We start from the raw sequence: 24,826 nt of genomic DNA on the forward strand, positions 1-24,826 counted from the left end.
AAACTTTGTATAATTTATGGCAAAAGCTTCGTGAACGCTCTCCTCAAGTCAGAAGTAATCCTAAGCTCAATGCCAAGTCGTTGTCTAAACAGGAAGCAAGCGCACTATGCACAAATAATGTCTCCATTAAGTACCAAATTTCTGTCATCTTGCAGTTTACTCTTTAGGCATTGGTTTTCATGACTTTCTTTTGTAGCTGATGCTTTTGTATCTTTCGTCTTCCTAATTTCTCTTCTATGGAAAGCGTATTTTCTCCTGGTGGTGCTACAGGAGTTGGTCAGTGTTTCTGCAGTGTTTCTACCAGTGGCCTCCAGTTGGTATATTTAAAATCAACAAACAAATAAAACCTAAAAGCATACACTAGTGAAGAGGTTTCAGTGTCAGAGCAGATCCTATGATGCAATAAGATGATTGTTTGTTTTTTTTTTTTTTTTGTAGGTGATCAAAAGGTTGACCTTTCTTTTCCTCAGGCTGTTGTTCCACTGATAGATCTCCCTGTCAGAGATAAGGAATTGAGCATGTACTTCAGAGCACTAGACCCGTGGCCTTAACTAAAAATAAATAAATAAATAAATCTAAATATATTTATCTTGGTCGGAATTGTGAAATCACAGCTGCTGTATTTTTTTTTATCTGCTTTACTTCCTGGAGAGATCAACCCTGGATGGTGAGTCAGCTCGCTAGCAAAAATGATTAATCGAGCAATAAGCTAAATAAGGACTTTCCTATTAACCACAAGCTATTCTGAGCAAGAAATATTCCCAGTACTCGCTGACCCTGTTTTGTTGGCTTTTGTTTTATTTTTCAAATTAAAATCGGTTGTTTTATTTGAGGTAATGGAGGTGGGACAGGTCTGGTAGTTAATTCTAACAGCAGTTCTGCCTTAATTCCACTGAGCAAATGGATAAGTGATGCATCCCAAATCCTTCATAGCCTCGCAGAAGATCTTTTATGGTATAGAAAAAATGTGATGTCTTCTCCCCATTCCTCCTGAACAGAAATGGCCAGGGCTTGTAAAGAGAAGAGAAGATCCCCTTTTGCAGCTGAAAGCTCCTCGGCAAGAAGTTCTGGACGTGCTGTCCTAGCACGCAGACTCGGTATGGTTTCTGTTAGCACACACTGCAGAAGTTGCAGTTAAGGGTTCTGTATTGGCTGCTGGCTGGCTTTGAAGCCAAATTCAGGAGGGCTTGTAACAGCATCATTAACATTGATTATGACTAAAACGGGAGAGAGACCTGAACCTTTTATTTTGCATTTTTTCATTGTGCTCATTCGAAGTGCACAGTCTGAGAGTCTGCCTGAACTTTCTCAAGTCTCCTCTTGGGCAGATTTGCCTATATAGATTTCTTGAATATATGAAAATAAATGTAAAAGAAACAGCATGAAATAATGCAGATGTGAGACAAAGACGCTCTTCTAATGGCATAATAAATATGTGGAGTGAGTGGATGCCCAGGCTGATGTGAAAACAGCAAAGGCCAGCAGTACTGGCAGAGGGCCTGGCCAAGCAAGATGTGGAAAGGCAGAAAGTTGCAGAGGAGCCAGGCTGGCATTGCTAAGTGCCTCGTGGTGAAGCACATCTCTTGGGAAACGTGGACTGAGGAGTACCTGGTTGGGAAAAATGTGTTTCTGGCTCGTGGAGCTCCTGCGTTGAGCAGATGTAGTATTAAACATCACCTGGTGAGAGGGTACAGTGCATCCTGCTTGTGTCTCCGGCTCTTCCCCAACAGCCCATCCTGTTTTGCTGGGTTTGACCTGTGAATGGATGCGTGGAATGGGAAGGGGAGAGAAAATAATGAAAAAACGTGGTGTGCCCTGAGGGGGGAAAGGATGGCTTAGGCTAAAATGCTGCCTCCGTGTCCCATGGGGATGATATGTGGTGGAGTGACTGCATCTCCTGCATTATTCATCGCCACTGGCTCCTGCTGTGCCGTGGGTATTTATCACACGAATAGCAGTGCTGTGGGTTGCTGCAGAAAAGGTGTGTGTGACCTGAATGCTCATCGCCCTCAGGTCTTTCTCCAAGTGACAGATAAGACCTGGTCTCCAGGCTGGTATGTCTGCTGAGAAGTTGAATTGTTTGGAAATGTTTTTCTCTCCAGTAGCTTCTGGACAAACATCTTTAGTTGCCTCTAACCTCGTGGTTTACCCTCTGTCCCATATATCGGCATGAATTCTCAGGCTTTCAAGTCCTTCCTTAAAATTTGATGTCTCCATAAAAGTAAGTTGGCTTCTTAACGTGTAGATGGAAGAATGCTCAGCTAAGTAAGTTGCACCCATTGTGTGGAGGGTTAAGGGTAAGATCTCTGAGAGGAGTTCCAGGCTCCTTTGCTTTCAAATACTGAATAAGATTTATTTCCACTTTTATTTTTTCCCCTTCTCTTCAGCTCCTCCAGCTTAAGCATTTTCAAAGCACACTCATGTTGCTGCTTAAGTGTTAGCAGCAAATCAAACATGTGGCCTCTGTCAATTGTAAAGCTTGGGTCAGGAGAGATAAGAGAACAGAAAACACAACCTGATTGCCATCCACCGGGGGGAAAACAGAGGCTGCAGTGGTGCTGGGGCTGTGCCCTGCCAGTCGCCGTGGAGCACTACACGTGTACCCTGTGGGGATCGTGCTGTGCTTCTTGGCATCGTAACCCAGGACCGCTAACCTCAGCCCAGATGTCTCCTCAGACAGTTTCATGATAGCAGCCACTTGTCTCTTCTGTCTGGGTTCTGCTGCAGGCTGAGCAGCAGTCGTGGCTGTAGCAATGCTGAAAGGTGGAGGAAAGGGATGGGTTTGGGGACGGAAAGTTGGGAGAGAAGGGTTCATGCTGCCTGGGGGGATGCTGTGTGCACTGCAAACCCATCTCAGGGCATAGGAATTGTGTGCGGGACACTTCTGGTCTCTCCTTCCCCCACCAACGGGTCTGCATGACTAGATTGCACCTCCTTGGTGTGCAGGATTCCCTGGGTTTTGCCTGGAGGGTGAAGTCCCTGCTGTAGGGCATGGTGCAGCCCCTCAGGCAGCATCACCTTCATGTGGACAGAGCCGCAGTGCTGCCTGGAAAACAACTGGTGGTTTTATTTTAGAGGCGTGAAGGAAGAGCACAAGGTAGGCAAGGAAGTTCTGGGTAAGAAGCTTAAAGTAAACATGGGAAGAAATATAAGGAGCAGCTCGTGCTGGAGCTGGAGCACGCTGAGAGGCAGCTATTTGAGCAGCAGACTCGTCCTTTGCCCTGGGCAGGATGCGAAGCACATCTGGCAGTTGCCAAAATGAGGATACAGATTCGGTCCAGAGCAGCGTGAAAGGCAAGTTTGTTAGTCTGCCCTTTATTCCCCTTGTCCCTTTGTGCAAAACTCTAAAAAGGAAAAGCCAAAACCACCTTCCAACTTCCACTTCAGACGTTTTTCATAGAAAGATTCACTCAAATGGAGGAGATGGAGCTGGGTATCCGTCGCGGATATCAAGCCCTTCTCTTCTCCTTGTCCCTTCCGTGGTTGACATGCCTTGTGGGGAGGCAGGAGACCCATCCCCTCGTTCAGTCCTGGCCCAGCAGGACCTTACCTTCCTCTCTGCCCTTTCCACGAGCATGTCCTGGCCCTGTGGCATGGCACAGGGGGCTGCTGGAGCCCTCCCTGCGGAGGGAGCTTGGTGATGGGCTGCTCATCTGGGTGGGTGAGAGCTGGCTTGCAGCCCTGGCACGTAATGTAGAGCTTATATTTCAAAAAGTCTCATAATTCCTACAGGTAGGATTAGAAGGTCATTGCCCAGAATGTTTTTCTAACCAGGAAGGGGAAGGGTGGGGCCCCTCCTGCAAATAATGGATTACCAAATCTCTTCATTTTTGTTGCACTTCTCAGAGCTCATAATTAATGCAGCGCCACACAAGTTTCACTTGTAGCCACTAATTGTGAAAGAAATGCTCCTGAATGCGCTGAGATATGATGGGATAAGTGAAAGTCTTCCCTCCCAATGCATCTTCCTGACCTTCAAAAACTTGGGAAGGTAAAATGCCATCTAAATGATGCTCTCTTACTTGCAGCCCTCTAGGGCACTCAGTGAATTAATGTATAAGATGCTCCCTTCTATGGATTTGGAAAAATCTGCTGTCAAAGAAGGTAAGATTTCTTTGCAAAGGAAGGTAGATACTAAAAACGTCAGGAAAATCTTGAGGCAGTGACGGCAGCTTTCTCCCCTACCCCCTTCTTAATGACTCTTTTACCCTTCAGCGTGTCATCAGCATCCTTCACTCGTGTCAGACTGAAGCACAACTTGTTAATTCAACTGGCACTTTCCTTGCTTTAAGAAAATAGTAATCTGTGTTTGCTTGTTTTTTAATTATTTCCACGCTAAGGGCCCTAGAAACAGCAGAACAAAACTCAGCTCCTCCTTCTCTTTTTCTTTTTGAGAACCTCCAGCAGCCTGTGTTTGTGGGGTGGTTGCAGGTGACTTACCGGCGGGCTAATGGTCTGGAGTTAGGCACTGGTAATTGGCTTTCTGGAAGGAAAGAGAATAATCCATCCCTAAAATAGATGACCACGTTGTACTTATTAAATATTGATGCTGTGCTGGACTCTTCCTATTCCAGTATTTTTAAACTGGGGGAAAGAGGTGGAAATTTCAAGAAGTGAGATCCTTCACTCCCTGTTTAAAAGACGCCTAAGGCAGAGCTCCCAGTCTGATAACCCAGCTGCAGCGTGTCTGCGTGTGCAGGGGGCAGGCTGGAGCGCGATACCTGGTACAGGGTTTGTAGTGATACAGTTCATTCATCACTATGAGATGAATGCTGTACATACGTAATATATATTTTCAGTCTCCATACATAAATTAATGTGTGTTTCAATTCCATGCCACGCATGTGGCCTGCAGTGGGGCACGGGGGGGAGCTGCGGTGGTTCCTTGCTCACGAAGACCTGCTTAGCCTCAGGAAGGTGGCTTTGGTCTGATGCTGAAGCTCACGGGGAGTCTTCATCAGCTAGATGTTACTTCTACAGCTCTCTCAAAACAAAGTGAGGTTTGTGCTAGCATCTCAACAAGGGTGATAGCTCCCTGATCCCTTCCTTGCCAGCTGGTGTTTCCTGCTTGTTTTTTTTATTTCTAACTCAGGTGCTGTCATGTGCACGAGGCTGTGCTGCGTGGTGGCACCTGTGAGGCTAGCTGAGGAGTGAACTGCAGGTCTGTGTCCCATGGAAATCCAGCAACATCTAATTCTGTTTCAAGTGTACATAGCTGTCACTCCGTCTTTGCAGAGGAGGGAGATGGGGACTATTTGGTTTTCTGCACTTGCACCTAGAGCTGCCTCAAGCAGCCAGTTGTTTATTTCACTAATTGAAACAGTGTGTGCCTCCTTTGTCCTTTGTGGGCGTTAAGCATCTGCTGATTCATTTCTGAAGGATGCTCTCCGTGCTTGCATGTTATCTGCCTTCCAATTTACCGCTTTTAATCAAGTCCTAAATTAATTATTCTCGTTCGTATAGGTTTGGGAGACAGCTTGCTGCGCTGTTGGCTGTCTGAGGTTTTCTTTGAAACATTAAGTTATGTAAGTAGGAAGGGGGGAAAAAAACAAAACACAACAGGTCCTGTCTTCATCCCCCAGTCGTTGTTCTCCAATCTGCCAGTTTTCAAGGCAGGCAGCGTGGTGAGAGTGTGGGTGGGGAGGTGGACGTGTTGTGCGGGACGTGGAGAGCTGGGGAGGGCTGGGCTGGGTGAGCATCCTCAGCTGGGAAATAAAAAATCCTGGGGGTGCAGCAGCCCTGTGGCAGGAGCTGATGGCAGCAGCAATGTCTCCTTGGATCTGAAGTTGTTGAAACTTTGTTTTGCACTTTCCTACAAAGAGTTATTGAAGAATTTCCCAAGGAGTCTTTAAAGGCACAGTCACAGATCCCCTGTGCTGGGGAAGCTGTGATTTAGCCATCGTCTTCCTCCTGCGTCTTGCAAAGGGAAGGCAAGAAGAGAATTTGTCTCCTTCCAGGCATAAAATTCCTTTTGAGTTGTCTGGTTTTTATTGAATTAGCCACTGCTTCTGCTGCTATTACACTAGGCTTGGTCTAAAGCAAATTAGGTTTCAGATATAGGATGAAGAGTGTTAATTATAACAACGGCCACACCAGCATCTGTTTATCTCAGGAAGAAACCCTTAGAATTATTAGGGAGGAAAAAACCTAGCCTGTGTGCCCGGTCTGTGCAGAAGGTTGGGGTCTTAAGGCTTACCCCAGGAAGGTTTGTTCATATGAACCCTGTGAATCTCAAACAGAAGTAAGTGCCTGCTTGCTTGGCTTTGCTGGCACGAGGGTGTTCACATAGCATGTTCTGTCCCTCAGTGAAATCTGATCGTCTGGTACAAAAGTCCACACAACTGTGCCCATTAAATTGGGTTAGAACATTAGGCTAATGAGCACGAAGCATTGTTCTGCTTCCTTCCTGCCCACTGGAAGAGGTGGCAGGTTTTTTTAATCTGCTTCATTATTGCAATAAAAATGAGTATATTTTCTCGATTCCTTCAAAAAGCTTTAAATTTTAAAATTATTTTTCATTTGTTTACAAAAGTTTCAACTTTTAAGCCTCCAAATGACAAATCCAATTTTAAAGAGAGCGTTTTTATCTCTCTTAAGTACCAAGACAAAACAGATCACTTAACTGGGATTTAGAGTTCTTGAATTCCTTTTAGAACAAGGACAGGAAAGAACAGCTCTCTTAAAATGGAATATAGTTTGGCTTGGTTTAGACTGGCTTTTGCTTTAATAAAAAAAATAAAATAAATTTGAAGCTTTACAGCAGATGAGATTTGTATCTGCAGTCTTGCATATTTATTTCCTCCAGATGGGGAGAGAAATATGAAGCTGAATAATACCTTGAATCCTAGAGCGTGGTTTGACAGATCTGCTGCCACTGACGGAGCATCTCCTGATGGGGAGATAACCTCGCTTCTATCACTATGTGGCAACAATTCCAATATATTTTTCAATACCAAAATCCACAGCATTAACGTAATCGTTTACCAGAGGGCAGGAAGGCTGAGGTCTGACTGTGTTGTAGTGTACAGACTGCAAAAATGAATGATGTACTTGGTGTCTGCTGAACACAGGCTTAACGGTGAAGATTTTTGACTTTATTTTCTGAAGCAGGTTATGAATGTGCTGTTTAGTGAGGACTTCTTGCTGCTTTTTTAGTAATTTAGGGCTCTTCTTCATCTAAAGGCACTTTCTCACCAATATTCAGTGTTTATGCATGCCATCGTCCAACATCAGCTTATGACATCCGCCTGGTTTGTGAAGATCCCTGCGCCATAATATAAGGATCCAGGGGTCTCTGCCTCTGTTCTGCTTTTACTTCTCCTGAGAATGCATTGCAGAATGCTGTGGTAGATTTTATGGGGCTAACTAGAGATGATGTTGGAGTTACTTGGTCACTTGCACTGCTTTTCTGGTTCCCAGCCTTGTGTCGCCTCCTGGTGCAGTGGAGGGTGGCTGTGAGCATTTGTTCCATTAACCCTGACCTCCAGCAGCTCAGCAGTTCTCATTAATCCCTCCTTGGCTCCTCATAAACAAAAGCCCTAATATGCCACACTTTTGTTTTGCAGCTTTCCTCGTTTCTTCATTGTGACCTGAGAGGGTGTTGGTGCCGAGGTCTCGAGGACTTAGTACTCCAGTGCGGACTTCCCACCAGCGAGCTGGGGAGGGTAAGTCATCTGCTGTGGGTCCAGGGGCCTGCTGGGGTGGGGGAGCTCCTTCTGACCCTCTCATATCTCACATCTCAGGCACTGAGCTCTCAGACCTCTTCCAGCACAGCCAGGAGGTGCCTGTGTTTCTACGTATCGCTCACATTGTTATCGTGACATTTCTTAACAAAGATGTTCCAGCTCCTCTGCGACTCTAGCAAGAACAGTAATTAATTAGTCTTGCATATTGTAGGTTTTTTCAGCTGTTTGTGCAACAAAGCACTGCAGCTTTGCCTCCTCACTTGAGAAAGGGTTGTATGCAACAAAGGTGTGTTGTAGTAGTGCTCTTCCTCTGTGGTACCAGTAAATCTGCTAACGTGGACACCCCTGGTAGATTTCAGTGTACTTTATAGCAGGAGTGTGGCTTCCTGTGATGTGTTCAACAGTTCAGGGTGTGCTTTGAAGTGGGAGAGAGCCAGCATCAGCTGCTTTGTGTTACTGGCTGAGGCTATCTACGTGAAGGGACTTAGAAGCCTCTGGCACCGTGGCTTTCCCTTCCACTGCAGCAACCTGACAGGCTGGGTGTGCTTCCCCACACCTGGCAAGCCATGGGGCTTCCCATCCTCAGAAGGAAGGTGTTTGAGAGGTCTGGCATTGTCTATCCATAAAGAGTGCTGATAGCTGGGAGGCTTGGGCTAAGCGTGTAGGTCTGGACTCCCTTTATGTCTTTAATTATTGCTGGAGTTAGAGCTATAAAGGTGCCTGATTTTTTTCCCCATAAGAAGCCCAGGAAATCTGCTTTGAGAATACTGGCTCTTGTGAACTTCTTTCAAAACGGAGCTTTCTCCTTTGTTCTTCACAAGCCCTGTGTTCAGAATCTGACATCTGACTGTCATGTCACACTGCCATTGCTGCCCCCCTCAGGTTTCAGTGTACAGCAGTTAGACTATAATTATGTGTGTATTTGGATTATTTACTCACTAAGTCATGTACTCACTACGTCAAACCATGTTCCCAGCTGTCCCTGGGCGCTGAGTAACCTGCTGGAGTTGTAGTACGCTGCATGCTGTCTCTCTCACGCTGTGCTGGTTGTAAGCTTTGCCTGGGTTATGGTCTTCTTCAGTTGGGAAAGGATGGAATCTGGCTCTGGGAGCCTGGTGTGCAAGCCCTGGCTGATGGCTTCCTGGTTACATGCTGTACTTTCCTAATGAAGGTAACCCTAAGTAGGGGAGTTTTGGCATTTATGAGCCAAAGACTTGCGCTTGGCACATTCAGTAGCAGAACGGGAGGAAGAGCTGGAAGGCACAAATCGTAGGAATCCTGCCTTTGTCACATCCAGTGGCAGAAGTCATGTTGCTTTTTTGACCAAAGCAAATAGTCACGAACTGATCCCCGTTGTGTGGGGGGATGATGCTGCTGAATCCAGGGGTAAGTGGGTCCCCAGAGGAGGTGAAGCAGCTGAGGTTGTAATTTCCTGCTGGGGCACAGTGGTTATTTGTGCCCCCTTATTCCAGGCAGAGAGGAAAGACCTGGCCATGTGATTTTAATAATTTGGAGAACAGTGTTTTGTTTAGCTGGTTCTTGCCTGGTCTAACTTTTTTTTTTTTTTTGAGTTTTGAGATAATTTGGTTCTTTTTCTAACAGCTAGGAAACTATTAAGGGAGTCATGATTAATTTGGTCAGTAAATGTTCTTGGAGTTCCTCCTTGCTAATGAATGCTTTCAGACAAAGAAAAGGGAGGAAATATGAGCTGGGCAGCAGTCTGTCTACCTCTGGTCTTATTAGCTGATAATGTTACTGTGGTCAAATTCTCGTGATGATCTAACGAGGAGGTGCTGGGATTTGGAGCTGTTGAGCTCCCTTTTCTGCCTCACATCAAGTTTTTTGTGTTACCTTGGAGCATTTGTGTGGTTTTGCTGCCAAAGGGAGTGCTCGAATGTCTGTACTTCCCCAGATTACTGACTTTTGACTTTGTTGATTGCAGCACTGCAGATTCCAGCAGCCTGATGGAGGCCTTCAGAGCCTCTGTGGGCCTGCAGCTCCGTGACCCCAGGTCCAACCAGGAGCAAGACTGAGCACGTAGTCCCACAGGAGCACAGCCAACCAAACACACTCATCTGGCTGCAGAAATCAACACAGGCAGGAACACTCAGCAGTTGTGCAAGCACAAACACAGCTAGTGCCCTCGCCCAGGCCCCTCTTGGGCAGACCAGGAGGAGAGCTATTAATGGGAAATAGGAGCACGTCCCTGGGGTCAGGGCAGGCCACAAGCACCCCAGGAATGTGCCCGGATCCCCAGCTGGAGGGTTGTGCAGCTGTGTGTGCTGTTGGTAATATTTACACATACACCATGTGTGCTATTTATGGTATTTGTAGGGTGCAGTTGAGTTTTAAAGAAGGAATTAGAGGGGTATAGAGGCAAAGGATGTAGGGAATGGCCAGAAGCACCTGATCCTTCTCGGGAAGGTGAGGCTGAAACATGTATGTTGAAACATGCCAGTTGCTTGCCCACTTTCCCCCAGCAGGATGGAGAAGTGTAAAGGTGAGAAGCCTTGGTGGGTCAAGGGCAAGTTGAATAGGTGAAGCCAAGCTGTGTGTGTGAGTTCCCTACTCCTGTAGGCAGTGACCATCTTCATTCTGAAGGGCTGACCTGGAGAGCTGCTGCCCTTGACTCATCTGAGGTCACATCCAGCCCCCATGGGGTTGAGGTTCCCCTGGGACAGCCCTGGCAGAGGCTGGGTTAGTGTCTGTGGGGTAATAGGGATTCCCTCACTTGCCACTGAACTTCTTTGTGTGTGGAGATAAGCTTTTTATCACGTAACCTAACACACAGCAGTTCTGATCAGCTTCACATGATGCTATGAGCTTTACTCCCAGGCACTTCATCTTCTGATAAAACACCCTGTAACCACAACTTCTTGTGTTTACCGCATGTGTATATATAATATCTGTGTTGAATATGGTTCTCTGTGGTTATTAAAAAGCAAAATACGCGTTTAACGTGTCTGTGGAACATGCTTTAAGGATCAAAGTCCATGCCAAGAACAAACTGTGTGTGGACACAGCAGTAGCTCAGGTTGTCTTTCAGGTGCATCAGCATCTTCCTCTGTGGCCCAGTGAATGAGTTCAGTTTTCATGGCTGCATTTCTGCTGAGACATTAATTTCTGTAATGTGTGGGCCTGTATGTTAAGGGCTGACCCAGAATCATTAGTTTTGTAGGCTTAGTAGAAAATCAGTGGTTGCTGCCACCTCAGGCTGTACTTGGTGACCCCTTTTTACTTCAACAGTTTCTTATTGTGAGACATTTCAGACTATTGGGTACGAAGCCATGCAGTTGGTGGAGTCTGACCAAGTGTGGCCCAAAACACACATACTTGGTGGTGTTTCACGGGGAGGTTTGTGTCCCATTGTGATTGACCTCCTTTTGGCCTGTCTCTGCCCTTCCAGCAGAGGAGCTGGAACCTCAGGGGATGACCTGGAACATTTGTTGCTTGGCAAATGTGGTAGCTCCCCAGTTGGGCCCTGCAAGCCTTTTTCCATGGCATAAGAAGCTATCAGAAAGCTTCTGCTGTATGTTATCTTCACTTAAGACTGGAAAGAATAGCTTCTTGGTTGTGGAAGATGCTATTCACAAAGTCAGGCTGCTTCCCTGGTGCCCAATGTGGCTCCTAACAGCAGCGCTGTGCAGTAGGGTGGGAAGGAAGCCCTGGGGAACTCCTCAGACTGCAGCAGGTGCATGGCATGGGCTGTGCTTGTGCTGTCATTGTTTATTGTCGCCTTTTGCCACTGGTAATGGCAGCAGAAGATGTAGTAGGGGGTAGTGCAGGACATGGTTCAGCCATTTTTACAACCTTGGTATATCATACTTCCAAAAAGAAATAAATTTTGTGCTATATCGATGGCAATTGTCCTTGCAAACCAAGGACACAGCTCTTGCCTTGGGGGAGGGCATCGTGGAGCGGAGAGACCTGGAAAAAAAATTGAGTCTGAGCTGGTGGTTTGTTGCTTTTTTTCACCAGACTCATCTGCTTTGTCAAATAAAGTAAATTAGTACCGTGAGGTAGAAATGTACAGTATTTTTTTTAAAGCATGTTTAAAGAGAATCCTTTGTTGTTTTTTTTTTTTTTATTATTATTATTTTTAATGGAGTATTGTGTTACTTAACAACATTGTTCCTGGCTCAGGATTCGGAAGCATCAGACACAACACAAAACTCAATTCTGATTATTCAGACAGATTATTAATTTTTTAAAAAAATTTCCTAATAATAAGTTCTTCCATCAGACTCAGGAAAGGTGGAAGTTTTTATGTGATAACTGAGGGTAATAAACCATATCTTGACTTGTGTCTCAGGTAATAATTTTTCCCTTTTGAACGCTGAGAATCCTTTCCACTGCATGGTGGCAGAGAAACGTGGCACGTGGCCTGTCAACCTAGGAACAACTTACGCTTTACTGCAACATCTGTCAGTATAATATGGGATGTGAATGGAAGAGGAAAGAGAAGAGGTGCCCAGGAATGTGCTTACCTTATTCTAAAAGCATTTCCTCGTTATCTTTGAGGAAAGAATCAAAGAGCCCCAAATGAGGGCCTGTCTCACAGCTACTGTTTGGTTGTTCACGCGTACTGACGGCAGTACGGAGCTGGAGCAACAGGCAGAGAGGATCATGTCCACTGCGTAATGCAACATCCAAAAAAGGATTACCAAGTGGTTTTTGTCAATATACCAGCTATGGGTTTTGAATAGGCATTTAGTTAAATGAAACTACAAATCCAACATGCTATGGTTTGGTTGTCTCTTGTAGTCATCATTTTTGAGAGATGGTCAGGTTAAAGAAGCACGTTGGCAAAAACTCCTCTATTGTTTTCAGTATAGTTACTATTTGGTAAGCTTCTTCCAAAGTATTTCATTACAACATTGTTACGTAAATCATGAAGTTTTGTTGTAGAACTATGGGGGTAGTTTCTGTAGCTTTCTTCTAGAAGTATGTTAAAAACACAACTTTATCTTTCCTTATTTCATTAACTAGTCTTAAATATTAGGAGTAATTTCTGCAGCATCACTGGAAAAATATTACTTTATTACTAAAATGCTGCAGATTGTATGGCTAATGTACAGCTGTGAAGTCAATAGAAATGTTCAAACATACAGAAGAATGGTTTGGGTTGGGAAGGACCTTAAAGGTCACCTAATTACAACCCCCTGCCAGGGGTAGGGACAGCTCCCACTAGACCAGGTTGCTCAGAGCCCCATCCAGCCTGGTCTTGATGTTATATGAAAGTATATAATGTCTCATTCATAAAACCTGTCAAAACTGGAAACAAAGGAGAGTTTTATTTTGTGTGTACTTGATTTGGATTCTACAGTGCTGTTCTGTGTAAGTTCCTCATGACTTTCCATTTCTTATTCTTTCACATCTCTGTGAGGAGGGAAAAAAAAGACACACGTACACCAATCCCCCCTCAAATACAAACAAAGCAATAACAAAAGAGCTTAAAAAAAAAAAAGTGTAAATATTATCCTGAATCGTGCTTCAGAAATGGTTCATCTGTTTTCAGTCATTGCTGGTTTCAGCTGCTTCAGAGCAGTAAGAAGTCAGAGAAAAAATGCAGAAGGCAGATTGAGTAGCCTGTTTACAAAGTTTCATCCAGATTTCTACTAGATGAAAGTCGTTTTATGCTTTGAAACTTGATACCCCAAATCTTAGTTATCTCTTTTTAACTTTGTGTTCCAGATATGTTTGTTATTCGGTAATTTTGCAGTTTTATAACCCTGCTGAATTCTAGTCCCGAGATTGTGGTTTAGGTTCTTGTTCACCTCTTGGTGAATTCCACAGACAAATTGCGGACAGTGGGTTTAAAAAAAAATCACCTAAGAGGACTAAACCACTAGGAAGCATCTCCTTTTGAGACGCTTAACCCCATCATGTTACCCAGTTCGTGACTTTTACGATGAAGCCCCATTAGCTTGTTGTTAGCTAATTATTACACCCTTCAGAAGGCTGTTCTTGGACCACATCTCTCTGATGTTAGCTGTGTTCTAATTTCCAGCCTAAATTTAGTAATGACTGCTTTAGGTGCTCTTTCTTCTTGTGCCAACATTACAGTTTTTTTGGTGCTTCTCTCAGCCGTCATTTTGCTGCAAGCCAAACTCCTAATATCCATGTACAAGACAAAAATCTGTTACCTTGATTATCTTCCAATTTCCCGTGTTTTCCATTAATCACTCTGGTGTGTGAGGGACCAGATGCTGCTGCGCTGCTGGGATGAGGCCTGGGCATTGCCTTGTACAAATGCTCTGCAGGGGGCTGGCACCTGACAGCACATTTTCCTTCCCTGTGAGTGCATCGCACCAAAAACAGCGTAGGTCAGTGCCCTGCTGATGTACCTGGGTCTCTTCCTTCCATCGTGGCCCAGCACTGATAGCAGAATTTCTTAGCAGTTCCCTGAATGACTGACCTTGTGCTCTGTCATTTCACTTCATTACTTTTCTATTACATTCCTTTCTCAGGCTTCAGCTTTCCTTCTGGTGATTGCAGCTTTCTCCTTGCAGAAGAGCTTCCGTATTTGTGCCACCAGCAGATTTCACTAACACCTTTTATGACAAAGTCATTAATGATAATACAAATAGCAATTTTCTTTCAACATCCAATACTTTCAGCTCTTCCCTATGACTTGTATTTCCTTTCCCCGTTGATTGTGGCACAGGATGGCCAGAAGTTCCCAGTTTTCTTCCACTGAACCATTTTTTGGGACCTTTCTTTGAGTTCAGCCTTGTTACCTCCTCTGAGGTAAACATTTTGTGCTTCCCTCCATGCATCAGAGTTCTTCAATACCTTTGATAATTGTCCATTCACTAAGTATTTTTTTTATGGTCTTTGAAAAATACGCTTCAAGAAGCTGCCTGGGCTTGTCTGGGCGGCTGAAGTTTGTATGTGTGAGATCAAAATCAAGTATGAAGAAAGCCTGTGCTAATGTCTTCCATTGCCACAAGTGAAATAATAGTTTGTTAAAATAATTTTGTTCCAACGTCAGTCCTCTGCTTTGAATTATAAATTGTATTTTAGACAGTTGTGCCTGTATATATCTATATGGATGTGATGTGATCCATATAGATTAATATGTGATAGGGCTCCACTTTTTTGAGGGGAATCCCTGCCCTGAGGTTTTGAAACACAACCTTCACTGCATTTGTTTGCATTTGCTACCACCAGGTCCCCAAGCAGCAGCACCAGCCAGTGCTGGGGCTCTGGTGCATTGCAGACTGGGGATGTAATGCGTTAACTTAGATAGCAATAGGAGTTGAAAGTCTGGTGACAGGAGGAATGAGTAATAAGAATCGAACAGAACTCTTGTGGCTTTATTTTGGTGTTTCATTTCGAAGGTAGAAAGAGAGTGGCAGCTTGGGACAGCGACAAGGGAAGTTGCAGGAGGTATCTGTGGTGGTTGGTAGTGGGACGACTACTCTAGAAGGAGCTGTCTAAAGAAACCATTTTTTGTTTTGGTTTACATTGCTGCTTTTCTGTCCTCGCACTCTGGAAACCATCTGAGTTCAGCTTCATCTTATGTCCAGCTTGTCTTTTGAGGGCTTTCTTGTAACCATGGGAGTTGGAAACAGCCCTGGCTTGAAGTCCTGCTCTTCTGGCAGTGTATGGGATCCGCTTGCTCCCTAATGCCTTTGTAAGGGTGAAATGCAGGGAGAGCCTCTTAGGCTCTAATGCTAACATGGCTGCTAATGGGTAAGGTGGATGAATGAACTGGGAGATAGTCTCAAGTAATAAAACACAGTCATTCTCTTTGCTGTGTTTCAGTGCTTAATGGAGGATACCAACAAAATGAGAAATGTGGTCATTTGGGCCTTGTCCCATTTGAGCAGTTAATGAACATTTTGGGTTTAGCAGATGCATCAGTTTGAAGAAAGAAATTGTAGCTAATGCCATTAGTTAATTGAGAGCTGGCAAGCACAGAAATGAAGACATTTTCTGATGTTTCTAGTACTATTTTTCTCCACTTCCAAGTTTTGCATCCGTTCCTAGAAGGACAGCAGCAACATTGTGTTCGTTCCTACAATATACAGGGAAAAGGTGGCATAGTAGTGCTGAAATGCTGTGACAGAAGTCCCGGTTGTGCTTGAAAAGCTTCCCGTGGAAAACAAAACAGAGTGGCATCTGCAGCTGCAGAAGGAACAGACGCCTTCTCGTGCAGAATTACTGCCAGTCAGCTCTGAAAAATGCTGTTCTCTGATCTTAGTGCAAATGAGATTCAGAAATTGCCATTGTAACCCCAAATATTGTAACCCCCCTTGTTTTGGTCTTTGCTGGAAGATCGGTGGTAGCTGATGATGATTGCTCCATGCAATGAGGTCTGCGTGCAGACACACCATGGTCACTGCCCTCTGAGCCTCGCGTGCAGGCAGATTGAAAAGCAGCTGGCTGGGAAAGCTGTGTTTTTTTACTATTTTTATTTATTTTTATGGAAGGCATTCCCCTTGCACATCCCCTAGCAGAATTATTTCCTGCTGTTCAAAGCCAGACATTAAAGGAAGGATGGTGCATTTTGTCAGAACATCACCCAGAGAGCACTGCAATGTGATTTTATTTTTTTTTGAGTAGGTGTCCCTTGAGAAACTACTTGCAATGGCGTTCTCCCTTCCCTGCTGTGTGTAGCTGTTCTTCGTGGCTGCTGAATGATGGAGTCAGTCACGCTTGGGTGACTTCTGTAGGTAATTTGCAGCCTTTTGTCTTTTTTCATATCCTTTTTCTTGGGCATCTGCTGGCAACCTATTGTACATACGCACTGGCCACCAGAACCTTGTAGATTGTTTGAATGCAGGTGTAATTTATAGCAAATATTGATGGAGGGGATCCAGGGAAGGTGAAGGAGTCAGCTGGCCATTTAATACTCTCATAAGCAGCAGCGTACTTGAACAAATTCAAGTAAAAAAAAAAAAAAAAAGGTTTAATGTCTTCTACATGCATGGCACTTAGATTATGAGTTGGTTGTGCTACAGAATTAAGTGAAGCAAATGATCCTATCCACCCAGTGTTTGGACATAACTTCTTGATACACATTTAAAACAAATAAACAGAAAAAAACAGAGTTGTATTTATTTTTCACTAGTGTCAGATTCATACAAGTCAAACGAAACTATTATGCAGTGGTTATAAACACTAAGAAACGTAGAAGAGCTGCGACAAGCCCTGTAAAGAAGATGATTTAGGAAGGTGACAGCCTCAGCAGAAAGTCAGAGCAGACTTCTCTGCAAGGTGATTTATGCCCTCATTTACGCATGGTGACGAGTGGCTGTAAGGTCTGGCACTGCAGCTATCAGAAATTTGAGGGCATCAGGTGAGGTGGATGCTGGTTTTGGGGATGAGAAGGTGCTGTGCAGGCTTTGTGTGATGGCTGTCTGCAAGTGCTCGCAGTGCTGGGCTTCTCCGTGCCTTCACCTCGGAGAGAAATCATGGAAGATCATCGAGAAGGACCAAAATAATTCTTCAGGCAGAGTCGAATTAAAACACTTCTTGGAGAAAAATCATTAGACTATATGTGCATGTGTGTGTATATATATATATGTAGTTTTTCATTTAACTACAATGATGTAAAAGTTACTATAAAGCATGACTTAATGTGGTTTTGCAATAGAATAAAATAAAATAAACAGCTGTTAAAAAATAAACAACAACAACAATAAAAAAACAGATTAAAAACTCATACTTTGAAGACCTGACCTGATGCGTTAGGTACACTTAGGCTTACCTCAGATCCGTGTGCAGGTGGATAGCTGGGTGGTGTACATTGAATAAACAAATCTGCCTCTATCCTACTTTGAAAGGTATGTTCATTCTGCTCACAATTAAAAGATAATTCTTGAAAAAGAACAAAAAGCCAAGCTGCTGCTTCATTTATCTTAATTCTGGTGTGTTCCTGCTGGCAGGTACAGCCCAGCCAGTAGCAGTGTTGTTTCCCAGGACAGTTGCCTTACCCTGTCTGTGTGGCACTTGTTTCCAAATTGACTTCTGATAGGTCGGCTTTCATCCAGGTTCTAAATTTCTGCTGGTCTCATTTTATACAGAAACTAATAAAACCTCTGCTTTACTGAGAATGTATCTTCATGTTGTCTTTTTCAGAGATTTGGGGATTGTTAAAATGTCATATTTTAAAACAGCTGTACATCTGTGTCCCTACCTGGCCTCTCCTAAGAGTGATTTGTTCCCGTTGTGGCCATACTTCTTTAGGAAATCCTTATTCTAGTGGAATTCAGTTGTTTAAGAGCATAGTTATGGGGATTGGGAGTTTTTATTTATTTAATGATGTGATGCAGACGGCCCCCTCCAATGCTGTCCTGCTAGGGAGGGAAGGCCAGATCACCAGGGAAGTGCAGGGATGCCAATGGCAGTGGGAGGAAGAAGTGGGGGGTAGCAGGGGGGCTGGATTTGGGTTGACTGAAAGCTGATACAGAGCAACAGCTGGAAGGGAGCGAATGAAATCAAAATAAAAGTATCTTTATAAATCATGTGGTTGATGGGTAGTGGGTATTGGGAGACATCTGGGAACGTGAAGGTTGTTCAGGTAGTCTGAGAAAAGGGGAAAGCTGAAAATTAACTTTCAGATTTTGTACTAAATCTTGCACTGAAGATAGAAACAATGGGACTTCTTGTTTTTAGGCTAAAAGATTTTATACTTGGTATTTGACAAGTTTAGGAGCATTTCAGTTAAGATTTTGAATTTGTGATTTGTGATTTTTTTTATTCCAGGCTGACCCTGATACGTGTTGTACAATTCTTGGGTCAGATGGGGGTTTTGATACTTAAAGAAAAGTGCTGCACTAGTATTAAGACTGCATTCGTGTAAAGCCAGTAATGGTTTTAGAGACAGATTCAAAGCAATTATACCCTGTTGTTGTACGGATAAGTTCTGCTTCCATAGTGATCTGTTCACCAACTTGTTGCTTACTGATCGCTTCACAAAAATTAAGATGTTTGGTCTCACCTGCTGCCTGTACTTAAAGCTAAAAGCATACTCTTTCTTTCTCAATGTTTGTTTTTCTGTTGGTATTGAGGGCCAAATTAAACTGCTGTATGACCCGAGACTTCTGTGTGCCTCAAAATTTATGTAAGCTTATTAATGGAGGCCAAGCACTAATAATAAATTTATGCTGCATGTATAACACAACAGTTCATCTACTCTGACAACATGACCATGAATAATTTATACACATAGTTATCCTGAAATTTGTAGGGGTCATTAGCATTTTAATGAAAAAGATACAGCTGTTGCACTAAATCTTCACTCATTTTTTTCTCCTCCCCCAGCTAAGCGTTTCGATCCGTACTGGGAGAGCAGCGGACGGCGTGCGGTGATGTGCTGACTGGCACTATGGGCAGGCGGTACCCGGGGGCTCACTATCGGCCAAGCAGCTCGTGTACGTATGCACTTGGTCTAATTTATTTGTCACTTTATTAATTTGGAAGACGGCTAAGTTTATAATTTTTTTTTGAAATAGTATTTGTGAAAGGATGCTGACACACTCTAATCAATACATGCAGCTCTCCCGTGTGTATACCCAAATGGTAAGTATATGGATTTATGTTCAAACTGCAAAGGCATTTTTGAGAACTTTGGAAATAAATAAAACAAACAAACAAAAAAACAATGTACAGTTTGACTGGACCAAGTCTACAGCCGTGTGCTGTGTTCTGTGTCCATGATTCATTTATTACAGGGTTCAAAAGTTTAGCTGCTATTCCTTCTCACTCCCATCCCAAATTTTTAGCAGCGCGTACCTTCAAGTTAACAGACAGCTTGAGCCTATCCTAAAGCGTCACAGTGCACTATTGCTTTAATTGCTTATAACTGCAACTAACAGCACCAGTTTTGGCTATTGATGTGTTTGAGGTCAATACCATTCACTCTGTATTTTCTCTGAATTGTATCCTCCTAGATTATATTAAGCTATCTTGTACTGAAGGGTGTCTTCTGTGTAAGCGGCGCTTCCTAGGGGGTCCTTTGCCATCAAGAGGGTGGAACTGATGGTGAGGTCCAGTAGAACGTGATTTTGTGAAGTTTTTCTTAACCCCAAGGCTAAATCTTGGAAAACATTTTTACTCTCTGCTGCAGACTAGTTATAGGTGTCATGAAGGAATATGTTAAAATGGTTCGTTAGAAACATTTTAGATGGTACTTTAGCAAAGAGTTTGCCTTGGATATGAACATTGGGATATTGTCAATGCTAGAACTGGGAGAAGAAATGGCTGGTACAGCTTTGATATGTCTTGATATGTTTGAACCACTTGATCTTATATCTAGGAAGTGGCCTTCAAGCCTGGCCTCTCATGCATCCTGCAAGACATGATATCCGTGTCCCAGCCCAGGCTTGAAGCTCAGAGCTTTACAATGATCTTTTGTAATGGTAGATAGTCTATCCCATTTCTACCTAGACAGAACAAGTAATGGGCATTACATTATTGCCAGAAGAGCCTAGGATGTTTTTCCTATTGTCTATTTTAATAGCTGCAGACAGTGATGAACTGGAATTGTTTGCCTGGAGAAGGTGGGCTTCTTCTCTGGGGTTCCTCACGGGCAGTCAAACACTGGACAGGCTTCCTAGCAAGGTGGTTGATGTCCCGTGCCTGTCAGTGTGCAAGAGGCACTTGGACAGAGTCCTCAATGGTATGTTTTAACTTCTAGCCCTAAAGCAGTCAGGCGGTTGGACTGGATGATCCTTGAAAGTCCCTTCCAAGTGAACTGTTCTGTTCTGTCATCTGCCAAGTCAGAGGTTAGTGTCAGGAACAACTGATGCCAGAGCTCCTGTCTGAGGACAGGGATAGCAAAACATCTGCTTCATGGTTGCTTTATTCTTTAGTTTATCCAAGTTTTCCCTTCCTTTAACCTGTTGTGGTCTCTAAGCCAGGAAATTTGCTTTCTTTTTTTGGTTTTGCTGCTGTATGATTTGTGCGACTTCCTGGTGCCTGGCATAATAAGGGCTTTGGGCATCCAACAGTAATGGCACTGAAATTGCCCAGTCTTTGGGAGATACATCTCTGATAGCAGAATAGATCCTAGTGAAAGTACTGGCAAAATACATCATTTTGTTTTTGTTTTCTTTGTGTAAGTGATGAGTAATTGCAGCATCTCAGTTATTGTATTTCAGGCATCACAGTTGTTGCAAATACAGGAATTGCTTTACCCTCATTTTCTGATCTTCCTGTTGCACTGTTAAGGACTTGGTGCAGTCTTAAGCCTTTGTCTCTGACTTTTCTTTTGTCTGTCTGCATGGATATAGATAACCACCCTTATGTAAATAAATTAATTCTGTGAGGGGAAGAACTAGGTGTGTGCGGAGTATGCCAGTTGTATTGCTCCTTTGTTGGTAAGATGACCTTTCAGTCATTTATGGCACTGACTGCTTTGTTGAATTATTTCATGAATTTAGCAAATGTCGTATTGCGTAGTCTTAGGAAAGGAGCAGAAGTTTTTATATGCAAGGAAACGTAACAGTTTAAATAGAAAACAGCTTATTTGCAGTCCAGTGCTAGGAAATACATTTGAAATACAGGTGCTGAAGGCATAGAAGAAGCAAGATGTTTAAAATGTAAAATTGAGAGTGGTGAATTTAACAGGTGCCTGCTAGTTTAGACTTTTTAAACGTGTAATTAAAGAGAAGTGATGTCTCTTGATTACTACTATGAAGAAAACAGTCTTGGGTGTTTCCTTGTCTCTACTTAACACTGCTTGTCTTGACTTCATACTAAACAGAGCCTCCCTTGTATGCTGTTTTGGTGGTGGTGTTTTTTTCTGTGTTTTTCTTCTGAAAATTATAGGCTTAACAATGGAAAATCTCCAGCTACTGAGAAGCTACGTTTTGTAAACAGACTTCTCCTTCATGAATTTCTTGTAAGCTTCATTCATACTTTTATCTCTTCTAATATTTGCCTGTAAAACCTACTTTTCTGCAGCGACCCACTTGGAAACACAAGAGTTGTGTTGTTTAGGTAGCCTCAAATTTTCTTTCACACTGGCTAAAATTTTGGTTCTCCACACCAGAGCAAAAGGCTTCTGTATGTCTGATACAGCTTTCTGATGTGATGCCTGTACATAGTCTGTCCCCAGAATAATTAATTTGTATTAGTTACTGAAGTTGAAGCAAAGAATTTCTGAAAAATTGAAGTTGGTTTCAGTACCATTTTGTTCTCAGAAGACCTGAGAAGCGAGGAAATGCAGGAATTTCTGGGAGGTAGTTTCAGTACTTGCTGACCTTTGGAGTATGCCAGGGTGGAGGCACAGTCCCACACTGGCACTCGCTGGAAGGGACGTGCTCGTGCCTGCAGCTCCGTCTTCATCCTTTCCTTCTGCAGAAGACAGCACCACGTCTGCCTTGCGTAAGTCGCCCTGAGCAACTCTTTGATTCAATCTGCAGTTTCCTGCCCTGTATCTTCTGGCCTTTCCAGACTTCGGTGTAAAGAGATCTTAGTGTGAGACTCAGGTATCAGCACTGCTTGGGTCATGCTCAGGAGGTGCAGTTCTCATAAAGTTGCTGACAAGCTGCATAAAATCATTATATCTTAGATGGGGAAAAGCCAGGAATACAAGGAGTACAATTTACAAAGGTACCCAATGGCACATATGTTGCTCTCCCCCTTACAGCCTCTCTTGTTTAGGTTTCTACCTTTCCTAGGTTTAGGTTTCTACCTTTTCCAGTCTCTCTGGAGTCTTTCATGACAGCTTCATCAAGGTCCCTTGGGAAATCCTGGCAAAGCCCCAGGACAGGTGCTGGATCCCACAGATAAGAAGTCAAGTCTGTAGCGCTGACCTCCTTTGCCAGCTCACTGGGAGCCTGTGGAGAAAAAGCTTCCTTTGGATGCATATTGACACTTCTCTTTATTTCTTAATACAGTTAAATACTTGCAGGTCATTGCAATACGCCAGCTCCCTGACAGGTCCACTTCTTCTCAACGATAAAACTGGAGAAGAGTGCCCTGAAGCTGAAGGTTTCCCAGTAGCTCTGCCACACGTTCATGGACAACCACCACCTTATGGGGCTGTGCAGTGTGTGCACTTTGGTTCCCTCAGTGTAAAAGCACCTTGTAAAGGTCTGAGTTGTAGGTGGTGACAGCACAAGAGAAAGGAGTATTTTAGCTAGCACATCGAGACCTTAAGACTCCTTGCTGAAATCTAGGCCAGTAACGCTAGCAGCTTGTTCTTTGCCACTTGTTTGAAGACTTTCACAGCCAAGTTTGTTGAAACTGAACACACTTTTAGCCACACTTTAGAGGAATATAAATGTCAGTAAGTGCTGTTGCTTTTTTTATTATGTTCTCCTTCCACTTTATTATAGATTGATCTGTTTAGTTTATGGGGACCATAAAGAAAATAGGCATGCAATAAAGCATTGATTTTATTTATAAGCATGCCCTTTTGTTTTATATAAGAGTTCTGTGGGTAAAAGTTTCTCACTGCAGTACAGCAGCATTCTCAAGGAGCTTTACTTGCTTCAGTAGGCCAAAATTAAAGTTATCTCTGTATTCTAGTAGCACAGAAACACTTAGGGGAGTTACTATGGGATATGGGCCTCTTAATCATCTCGCAGCTGCCTGTCAGCTTAAGCAGTACTGCAGCAATTGGTATATAAACTGTTCCTGTGTGGTGAAGTATTTCCTGGTTGTCCCATTAAGGTTTGGTTGAGGACAATACGTAGTTTCACTGGCAAATGTTGAGTCTGGCTGAAATTGTTCTTTGCGTAATGAGCCTTATTTTAGTTTGGCTTTTAATGGAAGAACAAATTACAAACTAAAAATGTGGACATGATTTCTGGTTTGATGCACCCTCTGCTCTGAAATACATCTTACTCCATTACTGGGAGAAAGGGATATGTGGGGAGGACACGGGTCTAACTTTAAGACAGTTTTAGCAGATGTGTACATACAATCACCTTGCTTAGCATAGATACAAAATGTTTTTAATATACGTGGAACAGAATGAATGTTGTCAATGTGAAAAATCTGTAGTTCCCTCTCCTTAATAGTCCTGATCATCTCCTTTTACAAAACCTGGCAATCAATTTAATTGTGTTCTAAGACTTGTACTTTTTTTTTGCTCACTTGTCTCAATTTACTGTTTGCAGTTTGAAATGATTTTGAAATGAAAACACCATGAATAAATTAAATTAGGAGGTTTGATTCTTTATATAGAGTCTAAAAATATATACATTTCATTTTCTTTCATTTTCTTTCATATATTTTCTTTCATTTTCTTTTCATATAGAGAGTTTTCTGAAAGGTTGTCCCATTCATTTGGTTTTCAGATTAACATGTGTAGAGCCCAACCTGACATTAAGTACAATCTTATAGTAACAAGAAAACAGTGCAGGTGTACCATGCTCTTTCAAATGTATTTTGAGTTATCAGCTATGAGGTAATTGCTGGCTCAGAACTATTACTGCCAGTCTGGGTAATTTGAGGGTAAAAACATTTCTGGATAACCTTATAAGAGCTTAATGTGTAACTAGCCATAAATTTATTATATGTAATTCAGAGGGCAACTGAAGTTTGTTGCAGGTGAAATCCTGATTCCAGGCCACCAGGAACTTAATTGCTAAAATATATTCTTTTAAAAGGCAAACCTGAACTGTCTGTGTATCTGTATATACACATAGTTGTTCCTGGAGAAGCTGTTTGTGCTCAGGCATATGCAGTAGGCTTTGTAGGCTTTGTGGGAATAGTGAAGTGTTTGCAAACTGCAAACAGCAGGCTTGCAGACGAGATGTGTGAGAGGTGGATAATGATAATCGTAATTTTTTTATTTCTTGTTCAGCACAGATGCTGTGCTGGAACTGAGCTCATCCATCACATCTGACAGGGGGTCAGTTAATTTTTTTTTTTTTTTTTTTTTTTGCTCCTTCTGTTAATAATGCTGTCACCTGTGCTAAATCTTTGCTTTTGTTGCCTGTGCCTCCTGACCCAAGAGGCTGGTGCTGCTGAGTTGGTGCCATCACAAGCAGGTGGAACGCTGGTGTTGCGCTGGATCCTGCCAACCTCTTTAGTCCTGGTCAGGAATCAGTCATCTTTCTAATAGAGCTGCTTCCTGGTTATGGGGTTGTCAGATGATCTAAGTTAAATTTATGTGGAGGCTCAAAATTCCCTGGTCTGCATTCAGCCTGAATCAGTCTAAGTCATTTTGTGTG

General features: G+C 43.2%; 1 protein-coding gene across 10 annotated transcripts in view; it reads left to right on the forward strand.

Moving 5' to 3' along the window:
- The window catches only part of APBB2 (amyloid beta precursor protein binding family B member 2), a 158,888-nt gene that overhangs the window by 41,002 nt on the left and 93,060 nt on the right, over positions 1-24,826 (forward strand). For all 10 annotated transcript variants that reach the window (XM_032187360.1, XM_032187361.1, XM_032187364.1 and 7 more), the window contains exons 3-4: positions 7,566-7,664; positions 18,960-19,069. Coding sequence is in view for 5 of the 10 variants with exons in the window: in XM_032187356.1 (XP_032043247.1) it covers positions 19,024-19,069 (46 nt within the window). In the remaining 5 variants the exon portion in view is untranslated. The remainder of the gene's footprint in view (positions 1-7,565; positions 7,665-18,959; positions 19,070-24,826) is intronic.

Source organism: Aythya fuligula, chromosome 4 (genome assembly GCF_009819795.1).
Source record: "Aythya fuligula isolate bAytFul2 chromosome 4, bAytFul2.pri, whole genome shotgun sequence".
NCBI lineage: Eukaryota > Metazoa > Chordata > Aves > Anseriformes > Anatidae > Aythya > Aythya fuligula.